The sequence below is a fragment of the Oryctolagus cuniculus genome, chromosome 7 (genome assembly GCF_964237555.1).
Source record: "Oryctolagus cuniculus chromosome 7, mOryCun1.1, whole genome shotgun sequence".
Classification (NCBI taxonomy): domain Eukaryota; kingdom Metazoa; phylum Chordata; class Mammalia; order Lagomorpha; family Leporidae; genus Oryctolagus; species Oryctolagus cuniculus.
The window spans coordinates 45,659,424-45,682,815 of record NC_091438.1 but is presented as its reverse complement, the minus strand read 5'-3'; the positions used below and the strand labels follow the sequence as shown (position 1 = coordinate 45,682,815).

The 23,392-nt window shown below is 49.8% G+C and overlaps 1 protein-coding gene across 20 annotated transcripts in view; it reads left to right on the top strand.

The window, feature by feature from the left end:
* The window catches only part of LOC103350055 (uncharacterized), a 328,422-nt gene that overhangs the window by 299,885 nt on the left and 5,145 nt on the right, over nucleotides 1-23,392 (top strand). For 6 of the 20 annotated variants that reach the window (XR_011390429.1, XR_011390427.1, XR_011390431.1 and 3 more), the window contains 3 exons: nucleotides 10,912-11,059; nucleotides 11,568-11,707; nucleotides 14,027-15,828. The exons of 3 other annotated variants lie outside the window; for them this stretch is intronic. Coding sequence is in view for 2 of the 17 variants with exons in the window: in XM_070077708.1 (XP_069933809.1) it covers nucleotides 10,912-11,059; nucleotides 11,568-11,635 (216 nt within the window). In the remaining 15 variants the exon portion in view is untranslated. Of the gene's footprint in view, nucleotides 1-10,911; nucleotides 11,060-11,567; nucleotides 11,708-14,026; nucleotides 15,830-23,392 lie in introns of those variants that run through there. 11 more of the 20 variants (XR_011390435.1, XR_011390428.1, XM_070077708.1 and 8 more) reach the window with 7 other exon arrangements.

Genomic DNA, 23,392 nt, shown 5'->3' with positions numbered 1-23,392 from the left:
TACCTTCTCTGATACTAGCTACAAATGCTCGGGCAGATTGTCGCTCCCCCTCTTCGTGGAGGAGCAACACTGAACCCTGCGCTGTTCTTTCGTCTGCTCGGCCCTCCCCGGGTTTGCTGCTGGTTCTTCCCGGGTTGGCTACTATCCCTTCCACCTCCGTGGAAGGGCAGTTCCCCCTGGCCGCATTCCCCACTTCCGCAGGGGAGCGGCACACCGCCGGCCGGGTCTCTCGGGGGCTGCACGGGTTCCCTTAGATGTTCCCCATAGATGTTCCTGGTGCATGCCGTCTCTCTCCTCCTTTATAGTCCTCCTCCGCCAATCCCAACTCGGCTGAGTACGCTGCTCTCCAATCAGGAGCAAGTCCTACAGTTAATTGGTTGAACTGGAGGCAGCTGTGCGGAAGCTGTTTACTTCTCTCCCAGCGCCATATTGTGGGAGAGCAGATGCATAGAATAAGTCCTAATTCGAGTAACTTAGTCCAGTCCGGATTGCTCCCCACAGATCCCCCTTTCTTTTTATTTTTTAGCGTTGATACGCGCCTGTCTTCGGTGTCCCGCGGAACACACTCTGCTCTACTTGCTAGAGTTGCCACAGGCTCTTACAAGTCCTATCAATCAGGAAAACCGAATCCGGGTCCTCTCTTCGCCATTGTGAGGAGGTTTTTAGGCGCTGATGCATGCCTGTGTTCGGTGCCCTGCAGCGCATGCTCTGCTCTGCCCGCAGGGGCTTACAAAACCTATCAGGCAAACCGAATCCAAGCCTTCTCATTGCCTTATTGTGGGGGAGACTTATTAGTGTTGGTTCGTGCCTATCTTCGGTGACCTGCAGCTCATACTCTGGTCGAGCTTTGCTGGCGCTTACCGCCTTAAATCAGGCAGACCGAATCCAAGCCTTCTAATTGGCATGTTGAGGGGAGGCCTTATTTTTCTCTATTTCTCTATCTCCGGGCATTCCTACCTCTCCCATTTCACTTCTATCTTCCAGCATTCCCATTTCTCTTTTACTTCACTTCCAAACTTCTGTTTCTCTTATCCCTGCGGCTTTCCGGCACCTCGCCCCGCCGGCGGGTTCCCGGCTCTGCGCCGCTTCAGCCCGCGCGCCTCTCTGCGCGGCTTCCCGGCTTTGCACGGTCCGCGGTCTCCACGCTTAACCCTTTCGCGTCTGAACCACGGCCTACGCCAGCGTTCCCTATCTATTCACGCCCCGTGCTCTCTCTGCACGCGGCGGCTTCCGCGAGTAACACAGCGTAGCTTGCGTCTCCGCCACTAGGATTCAATCTAAGTTCCCCGGGCTAGCCTGGCGAATTCAACCCAGCGTACGTCTCCGCCCCACGATCTGGCTTCCCGTCCTTTGCTCCCCGGGCTAATCAGACGGATCCCAATCTGGCTTACGTCTCAGCTTCTGGTTTTAACTTTTCGCCCCCTATTCCCGGGCTAACTTGAGAATCCCAAAGTGGCTTTCGTGTCCGCCTTGGCCTGCCCCCCGCGGCTTCAATTTCCCTAACATTTTTCTCTACCCGGTATGTTTCCCCAAGCTTTCCTCCAACGATATTCCTCCCTCATTTCTCCTGGCCTCTCCCCACAGTCCGCGTCCGAGTCTGTTTGTTCTAGCTTTCACTTTCGCTTTCGACCTTAGAGATTTCTCCCAGCTTCCCCCCGTAGTCCGTATCCGAGTCTATGCCTAGGCTTTCAATAGCTTCTTCCGGCACCCTTTTCGTCCGGCTTTTCCCTAGGCTGTTTGCTAGTCTCTCTCTCCGGTAATTTCCCTAGGCTGTTTGCTAGTTTCTCTCTCCGATATTTTCCCAGTTCTTCCCGTTTCTTCCCTCCTAAGTTTGTTATCTGTCCTAGGTTTCCTATCCAAGCTAGGTTTCCTATCCGAGCTAGGTTTCCTATCCGAGTCACGGCACCATTATGTCGCTCCCCCTCTTCGTGGAGGAGCAACACTGAACCCTGCGCTGTTCTTTCGTCTGCTCGGCCCTCCCCGGGTTTGCTGCTGGTTCTTCCCGGGTTGGCTACTATCCCTTCCACCTCCGTGGAAGGGCAGTTCCCCCTGGCCGCATTCCCCACTTCCGCAGGGGAGCGGCACACCGCCGGCCGGGTCTCTCGGGGGCTGCACGGGTTCCCTTAGATGTTCCCCATAGATGTTCCTGGTGCATGCCGTCTCTCTCCTCCTTTATAGTCCTCCTCCGCCAATCCCAACTCGGCTGAGTACGCTGCTCTCCAATCAGGAGCAAGTCCTACAGTTAATTGGTTGAACTGGAGGCAGCTGTGCGGAAGCTGTTTACTTCTCTCCCAGCGCCATATTGTGGGAGAGCAGATGCATAGAATAAGTCCTAATTCGAGTAACTTAGTCCAGTCCGGATTGCTCCCCACACAGATTCCTGGTCTGATCCAGACTTGTGACCGCCCACTGTCCTCACGTGAGGTCCTGCTGTCCACCTATCACAGTGCCACTCTGGGTACAGCAGGGAAGCTATAACATCAGCCATCTACCACACTTAGACCTGCCTGGGGAGGAAGGGCCTGCTCAGGGTCTCCAATCTGGGACTAGCATTGTTGACTCTGGCCTATATGGTTGCCTGAATGACACCTGACACTCAGAGGTGTCTGGAGGAGAAAATGAGTTCAGTGGGTGGGGCTTCCTCTTCTGTGGAGTCTCACTGCTGCCCATAGGCTGCTGGCCAGCATCCCCACATGGGTGCCTGGAACCCATCCATGGCAGCTCCCAGCGTTTGAATCTGTGGGGGCTGTTGGAGTCCTCAAGGCCTGCCTTCTGGCTTGTGGTTTTCTTCCAAAGTCTTCAAAGAGCTCATTTCTCATTCAGTGTTATTTACTATGTGCCAAGGCCTTAGGATACTGGGATCTCTGGAGCACAGTGCCTGTTCAGAAACACTTGACCATGAAGTGGTCAACATACAGGCAGGGGAACCACAACCCAGCCTGGAGAGAATATGGATCTCGGAGGTAATGTTGAGGGACATCCGGTCAATCAGGAAGACCACCAAACTAATAGAAGTAAAGAAAATGAGTGGTGAATGCCACCAAGGAAAAAATGCTGAAGGGACAAAAAAGAGAAAGAGTAAGATAACTAACTGGCAAAGGCAGGGCTTTCAGGGAGGAAAAGAAGAGAAAGATGGAGACTGGCACTGTGGCGTAGTGGGCTAAGCCTCCTCCTGCGGTGCCAGCATCCCATATAGGCACCAGTTTATGTCCTGGCTACAGCACTTCAGATCCAGCTCCCTGCTAATCACCTAGGAAGGCAGTAGAAGATGGCCCAAGTGCTTGGGCCCCTGCACCCATGTGTGAGACCCAGAAGAAGCTCCTGGCTCCTGGCTTTGGTTTGGCCCAGCCCTAGCCTTTGTGGCCATTTGGGGAGTGAACAAGCTAATGGAAGCTCGCTCTCTCTCTCTCTCTCTCTCTCTCTCAGTGTGTGTGTGTGTGTGTGTGTGTCCCTCTCTGTAACTCTGCCTCTCAAATAAAGAAAAAGATGAAGAGTGGGTGGGAGGGAGGGAAGGGGGAGAGAGAGAGACTACAAGAGGGAGGAGGGGGAGGGGAGAGGGAGGAGGAGGAGAGAAAGGGTGAGAAGGGAGAAGAGGCAGAAGGAGAGGAACCCACTAGAGCAAGTTCTGTGGGACCAGGACCAGGGCGGTTTGCTCACTCTTAAATCTCCAGTTGCCAGCAGGTGTCTGGTTCACAGTAAGGGGCTTAATAAACATTTGCTAAATAAATACAGGATGGAGAAAAGGAGAGAAGAGGAGCACGGGAGAGAGGGACATAATGAATAAGAAGGAAGGTGTATGTGGGGATGGGGTACCCGTCTCCCATCACCGTCGTCCTCCCTGCATCTTGTAGCACGGGGCTGCTCTTGCGCCCCCTGGTGGTAACTGGCTTTCTCTGCTGTGAGACAAAGGAGTGAGTGAGGGTTTTCTGATCAGGGCTCTGCCTCTGTGGCAGGGCCGGTGTCCCATGAGGCATCCTATGGGTAAGCTGGTGTCCATCCTTCAGGTTTTAAGTCCTTCCATCTCAGGCAACAATGTCACCTGTGTAGTGGTCTAAGGACAGTGTCTCTCTGGGACCCTCTCCATGACAGAGTAAACGCCGGGATTAAGGCTGTACTCCCCTGGGAGCCGCTGCCTGGGCTGGCTTCCTGGGTAGACACTCAGGGGCCAGGCTTCTCACAGTAACCCTGATTTGAAGTTGACTTATTTGTACATTTTTATGTGAACATATGCTTTTAATTTTCTCATGTCTGTATCTAAGGAGTAGAATTGCTGGGTCATGTGATAATATGTTAAATCTTTTTAGGACCTGTCAAACTTTAAAAAATCCTGCACCATTTTACATTCACACTAGTAATGGATAAAGGTTTCCATGTGAATTTTCCACATCTTCTTCAACATCTGTTGTTGTGTGTCTTTTTTGTTATAGCCATTCTAGAAGCTGTGAAATGATATTTTATTGTAGTTTTGATTTGCATTTTTCTAATAAGTAATGATTTTTAGTGCCTTTCATGTGTATTCTCTTTGGAGAAATGTCTATTCAAATCCTTTGTCCATTTTAAAACTGGATTACTTGTCCTTTTATTGTTGAGTTGTAAGTGTTCTTTATAGATCCTGGAGATCAGATATAGTTTGTAATCATGTCATATTATATGATTTGTAGATATGCGTTTTATTCCATACTGAAGTTATCACTTTTTTAAAAATGTATTTATTTTTAGCTTTTAAAATTAACATACTCAATACAGTTCACCTATATAATGATACTCCCTCCCTCCCTCCCTCTTCTTTTCTTTTTTCCTTTGTTTCTTTCTTACTTTTTGAGGTAACATATTTACATTATATAACATATTTATATTACACTCAAGGGTTTAATGCTCCACCAAATAAAAAGTTTAACAAATACAAAGCAAAAAGACTGTTGCTTGTAGCAATACAGGCAAAGGGCTGTAAAGAGCAATAATCGAATGGAAAGATGACCATTTCACCCATACAGTAAATTTTAAAGTAATAACATCATTAAAACCATAATAGTACAACATTCTTAACCACTGATTTGAGAAAGATATAAACAAAACCTGACAAAACTATATTTGCATCAATACTGACACGCACAAACATTTATTTCCTTTTGGATTTTTTTTCTTTTCAAATTCTGACTACTGCATATAAAGGAGAATATGTGGTATTTGTCTTTCTGTGTCTGGTGCAACACAATGTCCTCCAGTTGCATCCATTTTGTTGCAAATGGTAAAATGTCATTCTTTTTTTATATCTGAACATTATATATATATGTATATATGTATATATTCATTGTGTATTTATACCACTTTTTCTTTATCCTTTTATTTAGGGGTGGATACCTTGGTTGAGTCCATATATTGACTGTTGGGGACAGTGCTACTATAAACATGGTGATGTAGGCATCATACAATGCCTTAATGTGTTTTGGGTATATACCCAGTGGTGGGATCGCTGGATCATATGGGATGTCTATTTCTAGTTTTTAAAGAAATATCCATATTGTTTTCCATAGTGGCTGCACTAGTTTGCATCACACTTCCCAATTTCAAAACATTCTTCAAAGCTACAGTAATAAAGACTGTGTTCAAGTCATAAGGATAACTATCCACATCGGTTGATAGATGATCAATTGAGTGGAATCAACAGTCCAGAAATAAACATATGTATCCTTGCTCAACTGATTATTAACAATGGTGCCAAGACCATTCAGTGAGGAAAGAATGACTTTAACAAATGGTGCTGAAATGACTGAATATCCATTGATTACCTATTTTTCTTTTGCCATCCAAAATTGCTCAAAGTGTTTACTTGTAATCCCTTTAATTTCTGAAAGATCTATGATACTGTCCTGTGTTTAGTTTCTTATTTTAGTAATTTGAATCTTTCTTCTTTTTTTTTGTCAATATAACCAAAGGTTTGTCCAGAATTGACTTTTTGTTTCATTAATTTTTTTTCTATAGTTTTTCTATTCTCAATTTCATTAATTTGTACTCTAATCTTTGTCATTCCTTTTCCTCTACTTGCTTTGGATATATTTTGCTCTTCTTTTCCTGGTTTATTAAGGTAGAGGTTTAAGATTATGGTATTGAGGTCTTTTTTCTTTTTATATATATGCACTGTTAAATTTTCCTTTTTATGTTGCTTTAGCTGCACCCTATGTTGGTATGCTGATTTCATCCATCTCAAAATATTTTACTAATTTCCTTGGTGATTTCTTTCTTGGCCCACTGAATTTTTAGGAGTAGATGTTTAAGATCAGTACATTTATGAATAACTTAAATTTCCTCCTGTTTTAAATTTATAATTTCATTGTTTATTTTGAGAATTATTTTCTGGTCTAACACATGAGAAATAATGGAGAACACTTCCTGTATACTCGGGTGGAGTGTGTGTCCTGCTGTAGTTGGATGGAGTGTCTTATAAATATCTGTTATGCCATGTTGTTCAAGACTTTCATTTTCTTTAAGATCTTTTATTTAGTTGTGCTATCAGCTATTAAGAGTGAGGTAGTGGCCGGCGCCGCGGCTCAATAGGCTAATCCTCCACCTTGCGGTGCTGGCACAACCAGGTTCTAGTCCCGGTCGGGGCGCTGGATTCTGTCCCGGTAGCCCCTCTTCCAGGCCAGCTCTCTGCTGTGGCCAGGGAGTGCAGTGGAGGATGGCCCAAGTGCTTGGGCCCTGCACCCCATGGGAGACCAGGAGAAGCACCTGGCTCCTGCCTTCGGATCAGCGCGGTGCGCCAGCCGTAGCACACCAGCTGCGGCGGCCATTGGAGGGTGAACCAACGGCAAAGGAAGACCTTTCTCTCTGTCTCTTTCTCACTGTCCACTCTGCCTGTCAAAAAAAATAAAAATAAAAAATAAAAAAAAAGAGTGAGGTAGTAAGGTCTCCATTTTTTGCTGAATTGTAGATTTTTCCCTTTAGTTCCATCCCTTTTGCTTTATATATTTTTAATCTTTGTTGTTAAGTGAATATATATGTATAACTGTTTTATCTTCCTAATATTTCCTTTTATTATAAAAGGGAATTTTATTTAGCAAAATATTTTTCTCCAGTAGCAATTTTGTCTTAATGTGTGTTTTTTATGATATTAGTATAATTCCATTCACCTTTCTTTTAGCTACTACTTGCATGGTACATCTTTTACCATCCTGTTTTCTTTCAATGTATTTGTGACTTTGAATATAACATGTCTCCTGCAGTGAACATATGCATTTGAATAATTTTAAAAAGTAAATTCTGCCAATCTCTTCCTTTTAGTTAGAAGGATTTCATTCTTTGACATTTAATGTAGTTACTGTAAGGTAAAACCTGTCTGCCATTTTGTGGACTTGTTTTCTATATCTATTGCCTTTTCCATCCCTCTGTTCTTACATTATTGCCTTCTTTTGTGTTAATTAAGTATATTCTAGAGTATTTTAAAATTACCTGTATTTTGTTTTACTCTATATAGTTATGTAGATTTTTGGGTTAAGTTGTCCAGTAATTATAATGAACATATTAATTTACAACAATCTAGATCTGAGTTAATCCTAGCTTAATTTTAATTGTGTACTAAAACTTTATAGCTTTGTAATTCTTGTATAACTTCATTCTTTTTCTTTTCATTTGTGCTGTTATTCTCATATAAATCACACTTATACATTGTGTGTCTATCAATGCAGTTTTACAACTATTGCTTTATGCTGTTATCTCTTAAATCAAATAGGAGAAACAAAAGAGTCCCAAGCAAAACATGCATCTATTTGTCTCTCTTTAATATTCCTTGTAGAGCAGGTTTTCCTAGTAGTCAATTCTGTCACTTATTTACTTATTTATTTGTTTTTTGGCCTGGGATTATCTTGATTTCTCCATCAGTTGTGAGTGATGGTTTTGCTAGATACAAACTTCTTGGTTGAATTTTTTTCCTTTAGCACTGTGAATGCCATTCCACCATCTTCTGGCTTCCATGACATCTAATAAGATATCAGCTGTTCATGTAAACTCTGGACATCACTATCTCCTCCTTCTTTTGATTTGTTGCTGTTTGTTGCTTCAGTATTGCTGTTTGTTTCATAATTGCCACTTTTTAAGCTAGGTTTAAAGTAAATTATGTTAAGTCTTTGTTCTGTATATTTGGTTACTGGAACTCTCTGCCCAGTTAGCTTCATGAACTCTGAGTGATCTGGCAGAGCTTTTCTTGAGTCATGGATTTGTCTTCTCTATGTGTATCGGAGGCAGTTGGTGCCTCTGCATAGAGCTCTGGGTAAGCCACCATTGAGAGCTTAGAGCCCCCTCAGGTCTTTCCTGAGCATATGCACAGCTCCTTACGTGCACATGGGCAGCTCGGTTCCCAGGAATATGCTGAGCTTTCCAAAGCCCCAGTGGGCATATCTTACCCCAGCTTTTCATTTTTAGCTTAGTCCATTGTTTGCCACCACTGTTATCTGCTGTGTCAGGCAGCCTGGAAGTTAATCAACTACCTATAATTGTTTTGATGATTGTCTTGCATGCAAAAAGGCTTTTCACATTGGATTGGCTCTTACTCAGGTCACATCCAGGCAGCCTTGCCAGCAGGGTCTTCTGGAGAACCAGCAGGTGGGTCTAAGAATCTCAGTGTTCTGGGAATGAGGTTCTAAGAGTGCCCCAACCCTGCTTTTCTCCTTGCACTGGATGCCAGGTTTCTATCTTTTACTGCAAATGTGGAATGCATTTGCAAGGCCACCAGGAATCTGGAGAGAGAGAGATGGGGCAGGGCAAATTAAAATGTGACAAAGTTCACTGTTATTACCAATATTCACCCACTTTTTTCTTGATTAAATGCTTTTAGAGTTCCGAAACAGTGTATTCTGACCATTTCTGCCAGTTTTTCATTTCCATTGTTGAGGACAGATTTTTGGAGGGCCCAGCTCCACCGTGTCTGCTGATGTCTCCTATAGGAGGTTTAAGATTTTCAGACCCATCTTCTCATTCTCGAATTTTGCGGCTTCCAGATGGATTTCATTCCTTTTAGGTGATATTTTGGGATCAAGCAGTAAAGTTACAAAACCCATCCATTTATGTAGTGAATAGTATAAAAGTTCAAGAAATTGTAATCTAGTATTTCAGTGTATACAACAGTTACTTTTTACCTAAATTGCTTTCCAAACATGCTCCAGTTTATAGAAATTTCATGTTATTTGCACAATAAATTCTTGCTAAACTATTCATGTATTTATTTAGGGGAGAGAGAGAGAGAGAGCAAGCGAGCACGCCATTTGCTGGTCCATCCAAATTCCCACAACAGCTGGATTGGCGTGGTTGAATCCAGGAGCTGGGAACTCAGTCCAGGGGTCTCACCTGGGCGACAGGAACCCGACTACGTGAACCAGCACTGCCGCCCTCCAGGGGCCATGCTGGGAGAAAACTGAAGCCAGAAGCTGGAGCAGAGGTGAAGCCCAGCCACTGTGATGAGGACGTTGAGTGTCCTAACCAGCACCTTAAGTCCTAGGCCCAATGCCCACCCCTACAGTAAATGCTTTTTAATGACTAATGAAACTGTGCATACATTAAGATTGCTAATGAATTTCAAAATATCACTACAGAGTTATCAAAGAAAGTTTTCCATCAGTCTTGTGAATAGAAAGTGAACATCAATATGTCATTCCATTCTCTTGGCTGATGGATACATCTTAAATGTAAGAAAGTATATAACACAAATTATTGTGCAGCAGTTCACAAGTGAAGGTCTGATGGGTGACTTTAAGGAAAATAATCCACAGGGTAGGTTCTCTGGGCGGAGAGGTAATCACCTACATGACCAGTGATCATTTCAATAGTGGCAAAATGACTCTTGGAGAAAACTGACTGAAAGTTTGAGCTCAATATTTCACAGAGAAAGCCAGTTATTTACTTATCAACTCAGATAGTTTTTCAGTCTCTTTTCTGTGTTGTAATGATGTCCCTGGCAGATTCTGTAACCTTCTGATCACATGCAGGGATTGCAGTCCAGCACAATCTGAAAGGCTTCCCTGCGCCATCAGCTTAGACCTCACCTGTCCTGGAACCTGCAGTGGGGAGGACCGGGGGTCTGATCTTCCACTCTCTCTCCCTCACCAGCCTCCCTGTGGGTCTCCTCCTTTCTCCTGGGTGTGTAATCAGGAATGCTCCCCAGACATCAGGGCCACGCAGCAGACTCCTCTAAGCAACCCCTCGCTGCTGTCTGTCTGGCAGCCACACCCAATGGGCTCTGACTCTCTGCAGCACATCAGGAATCCAAAAGGGATACGAGGCAAGCATCTCACTCACTTGCAAAGATGCCCCAATCTCTCTGAGTGTGTGAGTGTGTGTGTGTGTGTGTGTGTGTGTGTGTTTTGACAGACGGAGTGGACAGTGAGAGAGAGACAGAGAGAAAGGTCTTCCTTTTTGCCGTTGGTTCACCCTCCAATGGCCACCGCGGCCAGCGCGCTGATCCGATGGCAGGAGCCAGGTGCTTCTCCTGGTCTCCCATGGGGTGCAGGGCCCAAGCACCTGGGCCATCCTCCACTGCACTCCCTGGCCACAGCAGAGAGCTGGCCTGGAAGAGGGGCAACCGGGTCAGAATCCAGCACCCCGACCGGGACTAGAACCTGGTGTGCCGGCGCCGCTAGGCGGAGGATTAGCCTAGTGAGCCGCGGCGCTGGCCTCTCCAAGTGGTTTTCTTGTGAACTCTTGGCTTAGCCTGAGGGTGGAAAATACAAGGCTTTTGTACTCACAAGAGGAGAAAAAGGAAAAGAGCCAGAGCTATTTCCTCAAAAGTATCACTTCCCTTCGGCAGAACTTTCCTACTTTGGAGAATGCTCCTGGAATGTGTAGGCCAGTGTTTCCAGAGGCTGGGGGCAGGGGGTGACGTTGTTGATGGTGGTCTTAGGGCTGGTTCTGCTCTCTACTTAGGCACACCAGGCAGCTCCTCGGTGCTGCCCTCAGGGGCCAGGGTACCGTGGAGAGGGAGTGTGGTGGGATTCGCTTCTCCGTGGCGTTTCCGAAGTGTGCTGGCGATGGTGGCGTGAGTGCAGTGGAATTTGCTTCTCCTGGTGCTTCTGTAAGTGCTGGGGCACCGTGGAGGGGAAATGTGGTGGGATTAATGTTCAAGATGCAGACGCCTCCAAGTTCATGCTCTGGAAACTGCCTCCCGCCTCTCTGGGGACTTAGCGTCATCCCTCACCAGCCTCCCATGTCTGCTGAACCCTTCAGAGGGTGGGCACAGGTGGGGGAGCTCATCTCCGTCCCCATGAATACCTGTGACAGTACAGGGCTTCCTTTCGGTCCCTAAGGAAGCCTGTTCTCAACTGTTTATGGGCTATATTGGTTCCTCCCAAAAGCTATACGTGGAAGTCCTAACCCTGAGACCTCAGAACATGGCTGTATTTGGAAAGAGAGTATTTAAATAACTTAGTTTGGGGGCCCTAAAAGACATATGAGTGATGTCTTTGTAAGAGGAAATTGGGGGGCTGGCACTGTGTGGCGTAGTAGGTTAAGCTTCCACCTACTGTGCCAGCATCCCATGTGGGTGCCCGGTTCATGCTCTGGCTGCTCCTCTTCTGATCCAGATCTCTGCTTATGGCCCAGGAAAGCAGTGGAGGATGGCCCAAGTGATTGGGCCCTTGTACCCGCGTGAGAGACCCAGAAGAATCTCCTGGCTTCTGATCGGCACAGCTCCAGCTGTTGCAGCCATTTGGGGAGTGAACCAGTGAGTGGAAGACCTCTCTCTCTGTCTCAACTTCTGTCTATAACTCTACCTTTCAAAGAAATAAATAATAAATAAATAAATAAATAAATAAGAGGAAATTGGGATGCAGAGGGAAGACCTTATGAAGATATTGGGAGAAGACTGTTATCTATGGACCAGAGAGAGAGGCCACAAAGAAGCCAGCGTCTTCACAGCAAACTTCAATGTCACCACCTGTCTGTGGTGTTTGCCCACAGCCGCCCTAGAAAACGGATACGTCGGTCTTCTGAGGGCTTCTCCGTCCAGCTTTCCTCTAATGATGCATCCTCCTATTTTTTCTTTTCTTGTTTTTTTTTTTTTTTTTAACAAATGTATTCCTCTTTTCTTCCTTGCTTCCTTTAAAAGTTTACTTAATTATTTTTATTTGAACGGCAGAGACAGAGAGGGACTCTTCCATTCGCTGGCTCACTCTACCAAGTGCCTGCCCCTGGTGTGCGTCCTTATTTCAGAGCTGTCACACAAGACACTGAAGTCTCCTGAATCAAGCTGTAAACGCTGACGTAGCGTGTGAACACGTCTCTGTAGGGCCAAGATTGAGCACACAATTTGCTTTACGTGCATGGAACAGTAGGGGGAGACAGAATCAAAGGCGTGAGTCCAGAACTGATCGTCCAGCTTAGAGAGTCGCTGGTTCCCGCGATGGGAGTGGATTAAGGGCAGGAAGCTGGTGCAGACATCACTGCAAATCGTCTTCTCTGTCCAGACCTGGTGGCGTGGTCCCGACCCCAGGATTAGCTGTGCGTTTTCACCAAAGCATGTGGCTGTGGACTGCCACCCACGCGGTGCACATAGTGAAAGCCTTAGGTGTGATCGCTGGGTGCCAGGCTCTGTGAAAGTGTCTTAGTAAGTTGATGCATTATGTGTGGTATTATGTTTTAGCTTTCTTTTTGTTATATTTATATAAATTACACACACCCCCACACACTCACAGCCTAAGCCAGGCTTGCCCCTCTATTTATTATATTTTGTCATACATGTGCATGCATGCACACACACACACGCACACACAAGGGTACTTTGATAAGTTCCTGGAAAAAGAAAATTAAAAGAAAACTTTATTTTGATGTAAAAATTTTGAAATCTGAAGGGTATTTAAAAGTTCACAGAAAATGTATATTATTATGGCTGACACTGCAGCTTACTTGGCTAATCCTCCACCTGCGGCGCTGGCACACCGGGTTCTAGTCCCGGTTGGGGTGACGGATTCCGTCCCGGTTGCTCCTCTTCCAGTCCATCTCTCTGCTGTGGCCCAGGAGTGCAGTGGAGGATGGCCCAGGTCCTTGGGCCCTTCGCCCGCATGGGAGACCAGGAGGAAGCACCTGGCTCCTGGCTTCGGATCGATGCAGCCCGCCTGCCACAACGCACCGGCCGTAGCAGTCACTTGTGGGGTGAACCAACAGCAAAAGGAAGACCTTTCTCTCTCTCTCTCTCTCTCTCACTGTCTAACTCTGCCTGTCAAAAGAAAAAAAAAGAAAATGTATATTATGAAAAAAAACTATCCATGGATTCCATTTTGCTTGCACCAAAATAAACTTATCTATTAATTCAATTTTCCACCATTTTTTTAAAGATTTATTCATTTATTTGAAAGTCAGAGTTATTTAGAGAGAGGAGAGGCAGAGAGAGAGACAGAGGTCTTCCATCTGATGGTTCATTCCCCAGTTGGCTGCAACGACTGGAGCTGTGCTGATCTGAAGCCAGGAGCCAGGAGCTTCTTCCAGGTCTCCCATGTGAGTGCAAGGACCCAAGGACTCGGGCCATCTTCCACTGCTTTCCCGGGCCATAGCAGAGGGCTGGATGGGAAGTGGAGCAGCTGGGTCTCGAACCAGCACCCATATGGGATGCCAACATTGCAGGCCAGGGCATTAACCCACTGCGCCACAGTGCCGGCCCCTTCCATCAATTTTTTAAGTATGCCCATACATCCTCCCACACATACACACAACCCATTGATTGACCTTAGTATCTCTATTTTATAAGAACCGTGTCCCAGAGAAGTGAAGTATCTTGCTGGAGGTCAAGCTGCAATTTGAACTTGCACTCTAGCTCCCAAGCCCCCAAGCCTGTGCTTTCCACCATCTGCTGTGCCACCTCTCCTGTGTGTGTTTTGGATTCCATACTCAGGTTTTGTTTCTATTTGGACCAGAGTGCATCTCACCAATTTTCACACTCATCCCTTGAGTCTTCCTTTCCTCATTCCATCTTGAACTTGATGTGTGGAAGACATTAAAAACTTAATAAATATTTGGGGAGTAACTGACCTTTCTTTTCATCTCACAGATAAGACACTAAGACCCAGGAGCAGGTTCATCAAATCCAAGGCCAGAACCCAAACATCCTGATCTTGTTATGCAAGGTCGGCCTGGGCCAAGTTCTGAAGTATCACAGGCCCGAAAAAGCAGAGTCCTATTTCATGTATTTAAAAACTTACTTAAAAATGTGTTCCTTTTCACTTTATTTGAAATGGAGAGAGAGAGAGAGAGAGAGAGAGAGAGAGAGAGAGAGAGAGACTGACTCCCATCTGCATGTCATTCCCCAAATACCCACAATAGCTGGGCTGGGCCAGGCTGAAGCCTGGAGTCAGGAACTCAGCCCAGGTCTCCCACATGAATAGCAGAGACCCAGCCACCCGAGCCATTGCCTGCCGCCTCCCAGGGTGAGCATTAGCAGGACGCTACAATTGGGAGCAGAGCTGGGATTCAAACCCAGGCCCTCTAGTAAGGGATATGGATGTCACAGTGTCTTAACCAGAGGCCAAGCACCTGCCCCTGAACCCGGAGGTTTTGTCTCGCCTATTATCACACCAACCCATAAAACTTGGGAAAAATTTCTTCCATCATTCGAGACACAGAAACTGAGGCTCGGAGAGAGAACTCTCCCAGGACCGCAGGCCTGAGAGTCAAGCGTGCGTCTGACTTCAGAATCGCGTTTCAACGCTACACCACCAGGGGGCGTCCTAACAGAGGAACGACGCCTCCCGAGAGCCGGAGCTGGGCCCTGGGGGTATTAAGTTTTGAGCTTGTGCTCGGGCTGTTGGCAGGAGAGCCCTGGATGGCCATCAGAAGTCGTACCCCCCTCCCCCCAGCCGGGGATACGTCAACTCTAGCGTCCCCTCTTCTCTTAGGTGGGCAGCGCTGTTGCAGCCCCAGGAAGCTTTCCAGAGAGGGGCTCCCCGACTCCACTGAGATCCACAGATCCGTGTTTTCTTGAGGGCCTGGCGTGCAGAAGACTGGCTGCAGGCCTGCCGCTTTCTGCTGTTCGGCCCGGCAAGCTGCTTTTCCAGTCTGGGGCTCGGTGCCCTCACCTGCTCCAGTGACCGCCACATAGCCCTCCCCAGAACTCTGCTGGGGTCTAGGCCTAAGGCCCCCTCGGTGGATCTTCCTTCCATTGTCTTGAGGGTCAGCACCCACTAAAACACAATTAACTCCTTAGGAAGAGGCCAGCAATGAATGGGGAGTGAGTTCCAGACAGCAGATTTTGAACGGCAGGGCCTAAAGGGAGAGAGCCCGAGGGCAGAGGCTGAGATAAGCACATGGGGCGGGAGGCTGGCGCCACCAAACTGCTTCAGGGTGCAGGGAGGCCAGCAGGCTCGGAGGCCAGCGCCGCACGGCCAGTGAGCCGTCTGGGCTGCCCACTTTTCCTCTCTGAACATCAGGAGGGCATCTGCCCATCCACTGAGCACTAGGCTCTGTCCATGCTTCAGCAGCCCTCCCTTCCCACCAGGGAAAGACCTTGCAAATGGACATGCTTCCCGCTGGAGGAGGCAGACTCGGGTCTCTGGCCCACAGCCGCTTCCTGCCTTGCTGTCCATTGGTGCCTGAGTGTGTCTCTCCCCTCACCACGTGTGGGCTGGGAGCGACTCTACAACTCCCCCAGCAACCTGCAGCTGAGGAGCAGGGCAGGAGGGGCACCGTCCAGGCAGCGGCTCATCCCGCCGCGTCCTGAGGGGCCTGGCTGCCCTCGGCCTGGGACCCCTGGGCCTGGGACCCCTGGGCCGTGTCCCCTGCGCTTGGGAGTCGGCTTCTTGAGCCTCCTCACTCCGGTCTGCTTAACCAAGGGGAGATGATACCCCCCTTGGGAGGGGTTACTGCCAGCCACTAATGTCTGGGGTGGGGGGGAGTTGTTTACTGCCAACCACTAGCATCTCAACGGGGGTGGTGGTGGTGGGGGGTGTTGTCCTCTCTCGCTTTCTCAGGTTCTGACTTCCCCAACTCTGAGTGGGTGAAGGGGGAAAGGCGCAGGCCAGGGTAGCACGTGTCTACACAGCACTGCCAGGTCAGCAGGCACTTCCTGTCCAGGGTCCGCTGGGAGCTCCGCTGTGTCTCTGGTGTGACATCTCTTCCTACGGGGCCACCAGACGCCAGGCTGACACCAATGTTCTGTTCTTGCAATGCTGCCTCTCCCGCTGAGCCTTGCACTTCAGGAGATTAGGGGCTGCGTCTCTGCTCACTGCGTGTTTCCACTAGCTGCCACTAAAAACATGTTGATGGGGACTAGATGAGGAGCCATCATTGCTTTCAACATGTATGTGGATTTATTAGAGAGAGAGAGAGAGAGAGAGAAAGAGAGAAAGAGAGGGAGCACTCTCATCTGCTGGTTTAGAGGTCCCAAGCTGGGAGCCTGGACTCAATCCAGGGCTCCCACATGGTGGCAGGAACCCACCCATGAGTCATCCATTGCTGGCTCCCAGAGTTTATGTTAACAGGAAGCTGGAATTCATAGCAGAGCTGGGCCTCAAACGCATGCACTCTGATATGGCATGCAGATGTGGCTGCCATTAAAGTTTGTAATTAATTTTATTTGTTTGAAAGTTAGGTACACACACACACACACACACTCACGGAGAGAGAGAGAGAGAGAGAGAGAGAGAGAGAGAGCAAGCTTCCATCTGTTGGTTCATTCCCCAGCCCCAAATGCCAGCAACAGCCATGGTTAGGCCAGGTTGAATCCAGAATCTGGGTAGTCAATCCAGGTCTCCCAAATGAGTGGCAGAGAACCAACCACACGAGGCACCACCTGATGTCTTCCAGGGTGCACATTGGTAGGAAGCTGGGGTCTGGAGCGTAGTTGGTATATGGGAGTCCCAACTAGCATCTTAACCCCTGCACCAAACCCCCACACCAGGACTGGATTCCTTCTGCCTTCTAGCTTAGAAGGTTTGAGAGGGCGTGAGAGTGTTCCTGGGAAGTCACTGGCCTCCTGTCGGGCATGGCGGAGTGGTGAATGACTCTCGGGGAGTGTACAATGTCATCTCCTCTCTTACCCCCCCAACACTCGTCACTGCCGAGAGCTGATGGACTCTCCCATTAGCACCTGTCACACCGTCTCATGAGTGTGTGCTTATGTGTCTGCCCTGACCCAGAGAGGGAACTTCTTAATGACTATGGCTGGGCCTTCTTTACATCTGTATTTTTAGGATTCAGCATAATGCCTGGCTTGTTATCCATGTTTAATGTGCTTCTGAGGACTGAATGATTAACAGATGGATGGACCTTCCAATAGCAACCCCAAATGCCTCTCTTGGTGTGACACTCTTGGTGCTGGGTCAGAGCGAAGCCACTCTAAACCAGGCTCTCCCTATGTGGAACCACTGGTGAGATGCTGTTGAATGTCGGTCACAGTTCCATGGACTGTGAGCCCTTAAGGATAGAGCCCACAGGAGACCTGAGAGACAGTTGTCCTAGATCCGCCCCAGCCGGATGGGCCTGTAAAGGTCGTCATGTCCAGCCTCCCTCTTAGCCATGCGAGGATAAGCTGCTGCAGAGAGTCAGAGGGACTGCCCAAGCCCAGGCACCGCCCCCACCTGACATTCTGGTTCCCGAGGGCCTGCAGAACCAGCTGGGAGACTGCAGAGTTCCTTCCCCAGTCATCAGTGGAGCCCCATGGGGGTCAAGGTAGGGTCACAGAGATTAGCCATCAGGTTCATTCTTGCTTTCTCATGGTCTTTGGGCCAAGACAGGGTTTGCCCTTACTGACTTCCCGGTAGGCACCAGCAATGCCCTGATATGTTGTTAACATCTAACTCTCACCTGGGGGTCTTGCAAGCCTTGCCCTCCTCCAGCCCTTGGGGTCAGTGATGTCACATAAAGATGTAGGGCTATGTTAGGGACAACGCCATTCACAGGTTGGCTTTGATTATCATCATCATCACTATTAGATTACGTTCATGTCTTCATTAATAGTAGACGATATTTTTAAGAGTACTTTGGCTCATCAAGTACTCTGTGACATGTGATCTCATTTGATTAGCATGTTATTAGCTTCCATTTTTACAGAAGAGAAAATCGAGGTGCAGAGAAGCAGTAAGACTTGTCCAAGGTAGTAGAGTTAATATGGCGGCAGCTCTCTGTGGTTTGTGTTCAGTTTTACTTCACCGTATCTGCGCACCTGACTCTCCTCCTTTAGAGACACGAGTGGCTGACCACTGGTCCTCGAGTCTTACGTTCCTAGCAATTCATTCCAGCCACCTCCGTCTCCTGGGTCCTGATGAGAACATGAGGCCCGCAGTGCTTCCAAGGCAAGGCCCTTCCACTGTGCAGGGATGGCTGGGAGGAGATGCTGGCGTCAGGTCCCTGGGGTGCTATGACAGCAAGAGGTTATAGGGTACCTGCTGTGTGCCACAAAGGATGCCCGTGTACTGGGATGTTCTCTGTCCAAGGGGCTTTGTGAAAGAGCATTTTGTCCGGGAGTCCTGGGATCAGTGGTGGTTAGTGGGGGCTGTGTTCTAGAAAGTTGGCTTCAGCTTCTCACATGTGTTGTCCAGACAGACTCCAAGGCTCATGCTGTACCCTCAGGCAGCTCAATGGCAGCTGGGTCACAGTGGCACTGCACGGGGATCAGCTGCTTTCTCTCTTCCCCTCCCTTCCCCTTCCTCTACCCTTTCCCTTCCCCTCCCCTTCTCTCCCCTCCTCTCCCTTCCTCTTCTCTCCCCTTCCCCTCCCCTCTCCTCCCTTCCCCCTCCCCTTCCCTCCCTTCTCCTTCCCCTCCCCTCCCTTCCCTCCTTTCTCCTTCCTCTCCCCTCCCTTCCCTTCCTCTTCCCTCTCCCCTCCCCTCCCTTCCCTTCCTCTTCCCTCTCCCCTCCCCTCCCTTCCCTTCCTCTTCCTCTCCCCTCCCCTCCCCTCCCTTCCCTTCCTCTTCCCTCTCCCCTCCCCTCCCTTCCCTTCCTCTTCCCTCTCCCCTCCCCTCCCTTCCCTTCCCCTCCTCTCCCCTCCCCTCCCCTTCCTCTCTCCTCCCCTCCCCTTCCTCTTCCCTCTCCCCTCCCCCTCCTCTCCCCTTCCCTCCCTTATCCTTCCCCCTCCCCTCCCTTCCCCTTCCTCTTCCCCCTCCACTCCTCTCCCCTCCCTTTCCTTCCTCTTCCCTCTCCCCTCCCCCTCCTCTCCCCTTCCCTCTCTTTTCCTTCCCCTCCCCTCCCTTCCTCTTCCTCTTCCCCTTCCCCCTCCACTCCTCTCCCCTCCCTTCCCCTCCTGTCTCCTCCCTTCCCCCTCCCCCGTGGCCAGGCAGTCAGGCAGTTCAGACAAGGGGGATGGGAAGGACAGTAGTGCTCAGTGGCTGGAGCTGTGGGTGCTCATCTTGCTCCTGCAGTCCCTCTGTCTCTGGAATGGGAGGGGTGGGTGGGGCCTCTGACAGGCTCCAGGTGACCTACAGAGCCCATGAGTAACTAGGCAGGAAGGGTGTCACCTGATTTATCTAACAAGAGAGCCCAAGCTTCCAGTGTTTAGAATCTCCATTTGCCCAGCATCCTGGGGAGACTGAGGCAGCATGCAGAGAAGTGACTTCAGCCACAGTTTCTATGTGAATCAGGCTGAGTCAGCATCCGACCCTCCCGTGCGGGGACCACACTGCCCCGTGGGCCTCGCCCTCCACCGGCTCTCATCCTTTCAGTCCTGCGTTCTTCATTCATCAAGTACTTGCTGGAGGCTCTGCACTCTGTGCTTCGACTCGGGTTATAAGTGATGAATGACCCAGGGCTTCTGTCTCCAAAGAGCTCTCTGAGGAAGGGCTCCACAGGATTGAAGATGGGCAACCTCTGTGATGTCTCCCAGGTCACGAGAGGCTCAGAATCCACCGGGGAGGCCATAGTATGCTCAGAGTATGATGGCCCCTGCCAACAGGCTTTCTTCTGTAGAGGAGCGGGCAGGGGGCTGGCTGGGCAGCTGCCCAGGAGATGACCATTGGCAGATCCTGGAGCTTCAGGAGAATGGTGTTTCCCTGCAGAGGATGCCCCCGGGCACCTGTGGGGATGATAATTCTGATGTGGTTGGGGGAGACAGAAGGCACCAAGTTATGAAGCATCTGGGCATTATCTGAGGGAACTCGATTCCCCTTCTCCTTGGGGGTCATAGGGAGACAAAGTTCTAAGTCTGCCCAGGATTACCCTACAGAGAGAGAGGTAGGTAGGGTTGAGGAAAGGAGGCAGTAGAGCTGTGAGGGGGGCACTTGGGTGCATCGTTAGATGTAAGGGTGCACAAGGAGATGCTAGGATGGCCCCCAGCCTTGGGTCTCGGGGCCATTTACTGAGGGAACTGAGAGGGCTTTGGCGGGTGGAGACGGTGGGTTCTGGGCACCTTCATCACTGTAAGCTGTGGATCCTGGCTTATGTCATCAGAGGGCAGCGGTCAAGGCCTGGGGTAGGCAGAGGGAGAGGCCTTCGCACGGCAGTGATGGGGAGTCTGCGACGGCGACTCCTGAAGGGGTGGGAGGACGCGTGGGTACTGAGGCAGAAGTGGGGGGTAGGGGACGAGGAGGGGGCACAGGAAGAGTGTGTGAGGCTGGGTTCCCTCAGACACCGACAGATTGGTACAGCAACCCACGGCCCTGAGAGAGAGAGAGAGGCACCTGGGTTTTGGTGGGAAAGCCTGGCTCAAAGGCAGCAGGAAATTCTCGTCCATGTCGTCATCAGCCTGGGGATTCAGACATCTGTGCAATTGCTCAGGCTCCTGTGACGTGACTCAGTCACACGCTGCCTGGCCGCCAGAGGCGGGAGTGTGGCTGAGCAGGCGCAGAGGAGTCCTGGCACCTCAGGGCAGGCACCGTCCTGGCTGGGGTGGGCTGGAGTGGGTGGGATTGGGTGTTGAAGACGGAGTGCGGAGGAAAGAGCAGCTCCGAGCTATAGCCAGAGGCTCTGGTGCTAGGGTGGAGGTGCAGGCCAGACTCACACACTCTGTCTCATTTTTCAATTGTCTGTAGAATTGTTCCTGCCTGAAGTAGAATGACATGTCGGCGGAAAACAGAACTGCATACATGCATAGTTTTTAAAGACTTACGTATTCTTATTTGAAAGGCAGAGTTACAGAGAGGGAGAGAGAGATCATTCATCCACTGCTTCACTTCCCAAATAGCCACAACAGCTGGCTGGCCAGGCTGAAGCCAGGAGTCGGGAACTCCATCCATGGGTGCAGGAGCCCAAGCGCTTGGGCCATCTTCCACTGCTTTCCCAGGCTCATTGGCAGGGAGCTGGATAGGAAGTGGAGCAGCTCTATGAAGTCAAATCATATTTCTCTGGGTCCTGAGCATGAGTGCAGTCAGTCTTTGGGACCGCAAGGAGAAAGGGATCTTTGGATGGAGGGAAGCCTTTCCCCCAAACATGGGTGCAGGGCTTGCCTCTAGAGCAGTCATTTCAATTCAGTAAGCCCTGGGCCCCTAGCACATAGGAGCCATGGTCTGAGACAACCCACTGGTGCTGAGAATCACAAAGAAGAAGACTCATCCTTCTCGGGCCCCAGCTGGAGCCAAGTGCTGGCGACCAGGAGGCCCCTCAGGCCTAGGCTGCGCCTCCATGCCTCTTCCTTCTTCATGGCTCAATTCAGCTCAGGTCCCAGGGCCTCTGGCGTCTCCCAGCTCTGTTGTTTGGGTATCCAGTGGAGGAGAATCCAGAGTTCCTCCCTGCACGGAGGTCGTGGTCTTGCAGGGAAATGACATCCACATGTGAAGCAGGCGCTGTTCTGCAGGATGTGATGAAGCTTCCGCTGGAGAGAGCCTGCCAGGGAGGACTACGGAGGTCGGTGGGCCAGGTGGGCAGCACGTGGCTTCTGGGCTGCAGTGGACGTAGCAGTGAGGGAGGGCACACTGAGCCTCAGCAGAATGGGGCTGTGGGGCTCACTCGGTTTTTCCCTGTGCCTCCAAGACTAAGCACGGTGCCTGGTGTTAGGAGAGGCTCAAAGTGTCTAAAAATTGATTAAAAGCATCAACTGTCACTTCCATGGAACCTTCTCTGGTCCTTGTAGTCTGGTTAGTATCCTTGTGCCAATTCTAAGATTTTATCATCCAAGTAATGCACATTCATTGCAGAATTAGAAAATAGAGGTGACAAAAGGAGAAAGAATGTTCGTGATCCCCCAGCAGAGGTAATTGCTGTAAACATCTTTAAAAAAAAGATTTATTTATTTATTTGAAAGTCAGAGTTGTGGGTGGGGGGAGGGATACCTTCCATTCACTGCTTCATTCCCCAAATGGCTGCAATAGCCGAGGAGGGGCTGGCTCCTGAAGCCAGAAGCCAGGAGCTTCTTCCCGGTCTCCCACGTGGGTGGCAGGGGCCCAAGCACTTGGGCCACCTTCCCCTGCTTTTCCCAGGCCATACAGGATGCTGGTGTTGCAGGCACCGGCTTTACCCCGGAGCCACAATGCTGGCCCCTGTAAACGTCTTACGGATCTACCCGAACCTTCTCCTGACTTAATGTAACATCTGGAGATGTGCAGATGCATTCAGAGATTCACACCAGTGGTCCATCGCAGTGTCCACATTGCTGTTCATGCTGTCCACTTTTTCTTTTCTAATCCACTTACTTAGGCTTCAGCCCACACGCCTCGGAGTCCTCTTGCTTTGTAGCTCCTTGGGAACGCTGGTCTCCTGCACTGAACTGGCAGCTTTTAGTAGGCATGGTGATAGCCTCGTCACCTCTGCCTCCTCACTGCTGGCCCAGGCCTGGCTCCCTGTAGGTCCTCAGTGTAGGCTGGAAGAACAAAAACAAAAACAAAAACAAAAACAAGAAAACTCTGCTGAAGACGTCCCACCAGTGATGGCAAACAAGGGCACATTAACATCCCTGAGGGACTGCCCAGCTTCCTTGGTGGAGCTCTGGCTTCCTGTGATGGGAAGTCCAGCCCCTCCCCGCAGCCTGCTTTAGGGCACCTGTGCAGAGGTCGCCATCCTCTGCAGCTGAGAAAACAAGGCGCCAGAGCGCACGCGCCTCCAGGAGCCTCCTTGCTATTTTACTCCTTCTGCGTCCCCACGCTCTGTGTGCACTTACTCTCTAAGAGGAGGAATCCTCCTTTCTCTGGTTACTCACTCCAGAGGCTCCCCGGGCATCCCCGCCTCCAGATGCCAGCTACAGAAATGCTCCCCATGGAGGAGATAACGCCACAGCTGGCTGTGAGCATCCCACGGCGTGGCGCGGAGACCTGTGGCCAGGCTGAGCCCTGCTTGCTTGGGGCCTGCAGGCAAAGCTCTTCCAGGAAGTGCTCCCACACACGCGGGGCCCCGGGTGGCCGTGAGTCAGTCTCTGTGCTCTCCTTCACTCACGTCTCTGGCATGCAGCTTTAGCAGGTGGAGGTCCCCAGGAAGGCGAGCAGAGACTCTGCAGCTGGAGACCAGGACTGCTGGGGGGCTCCCACTCAGCACCCTCTTCTCCGCAGCAAGGAGGAGGCACC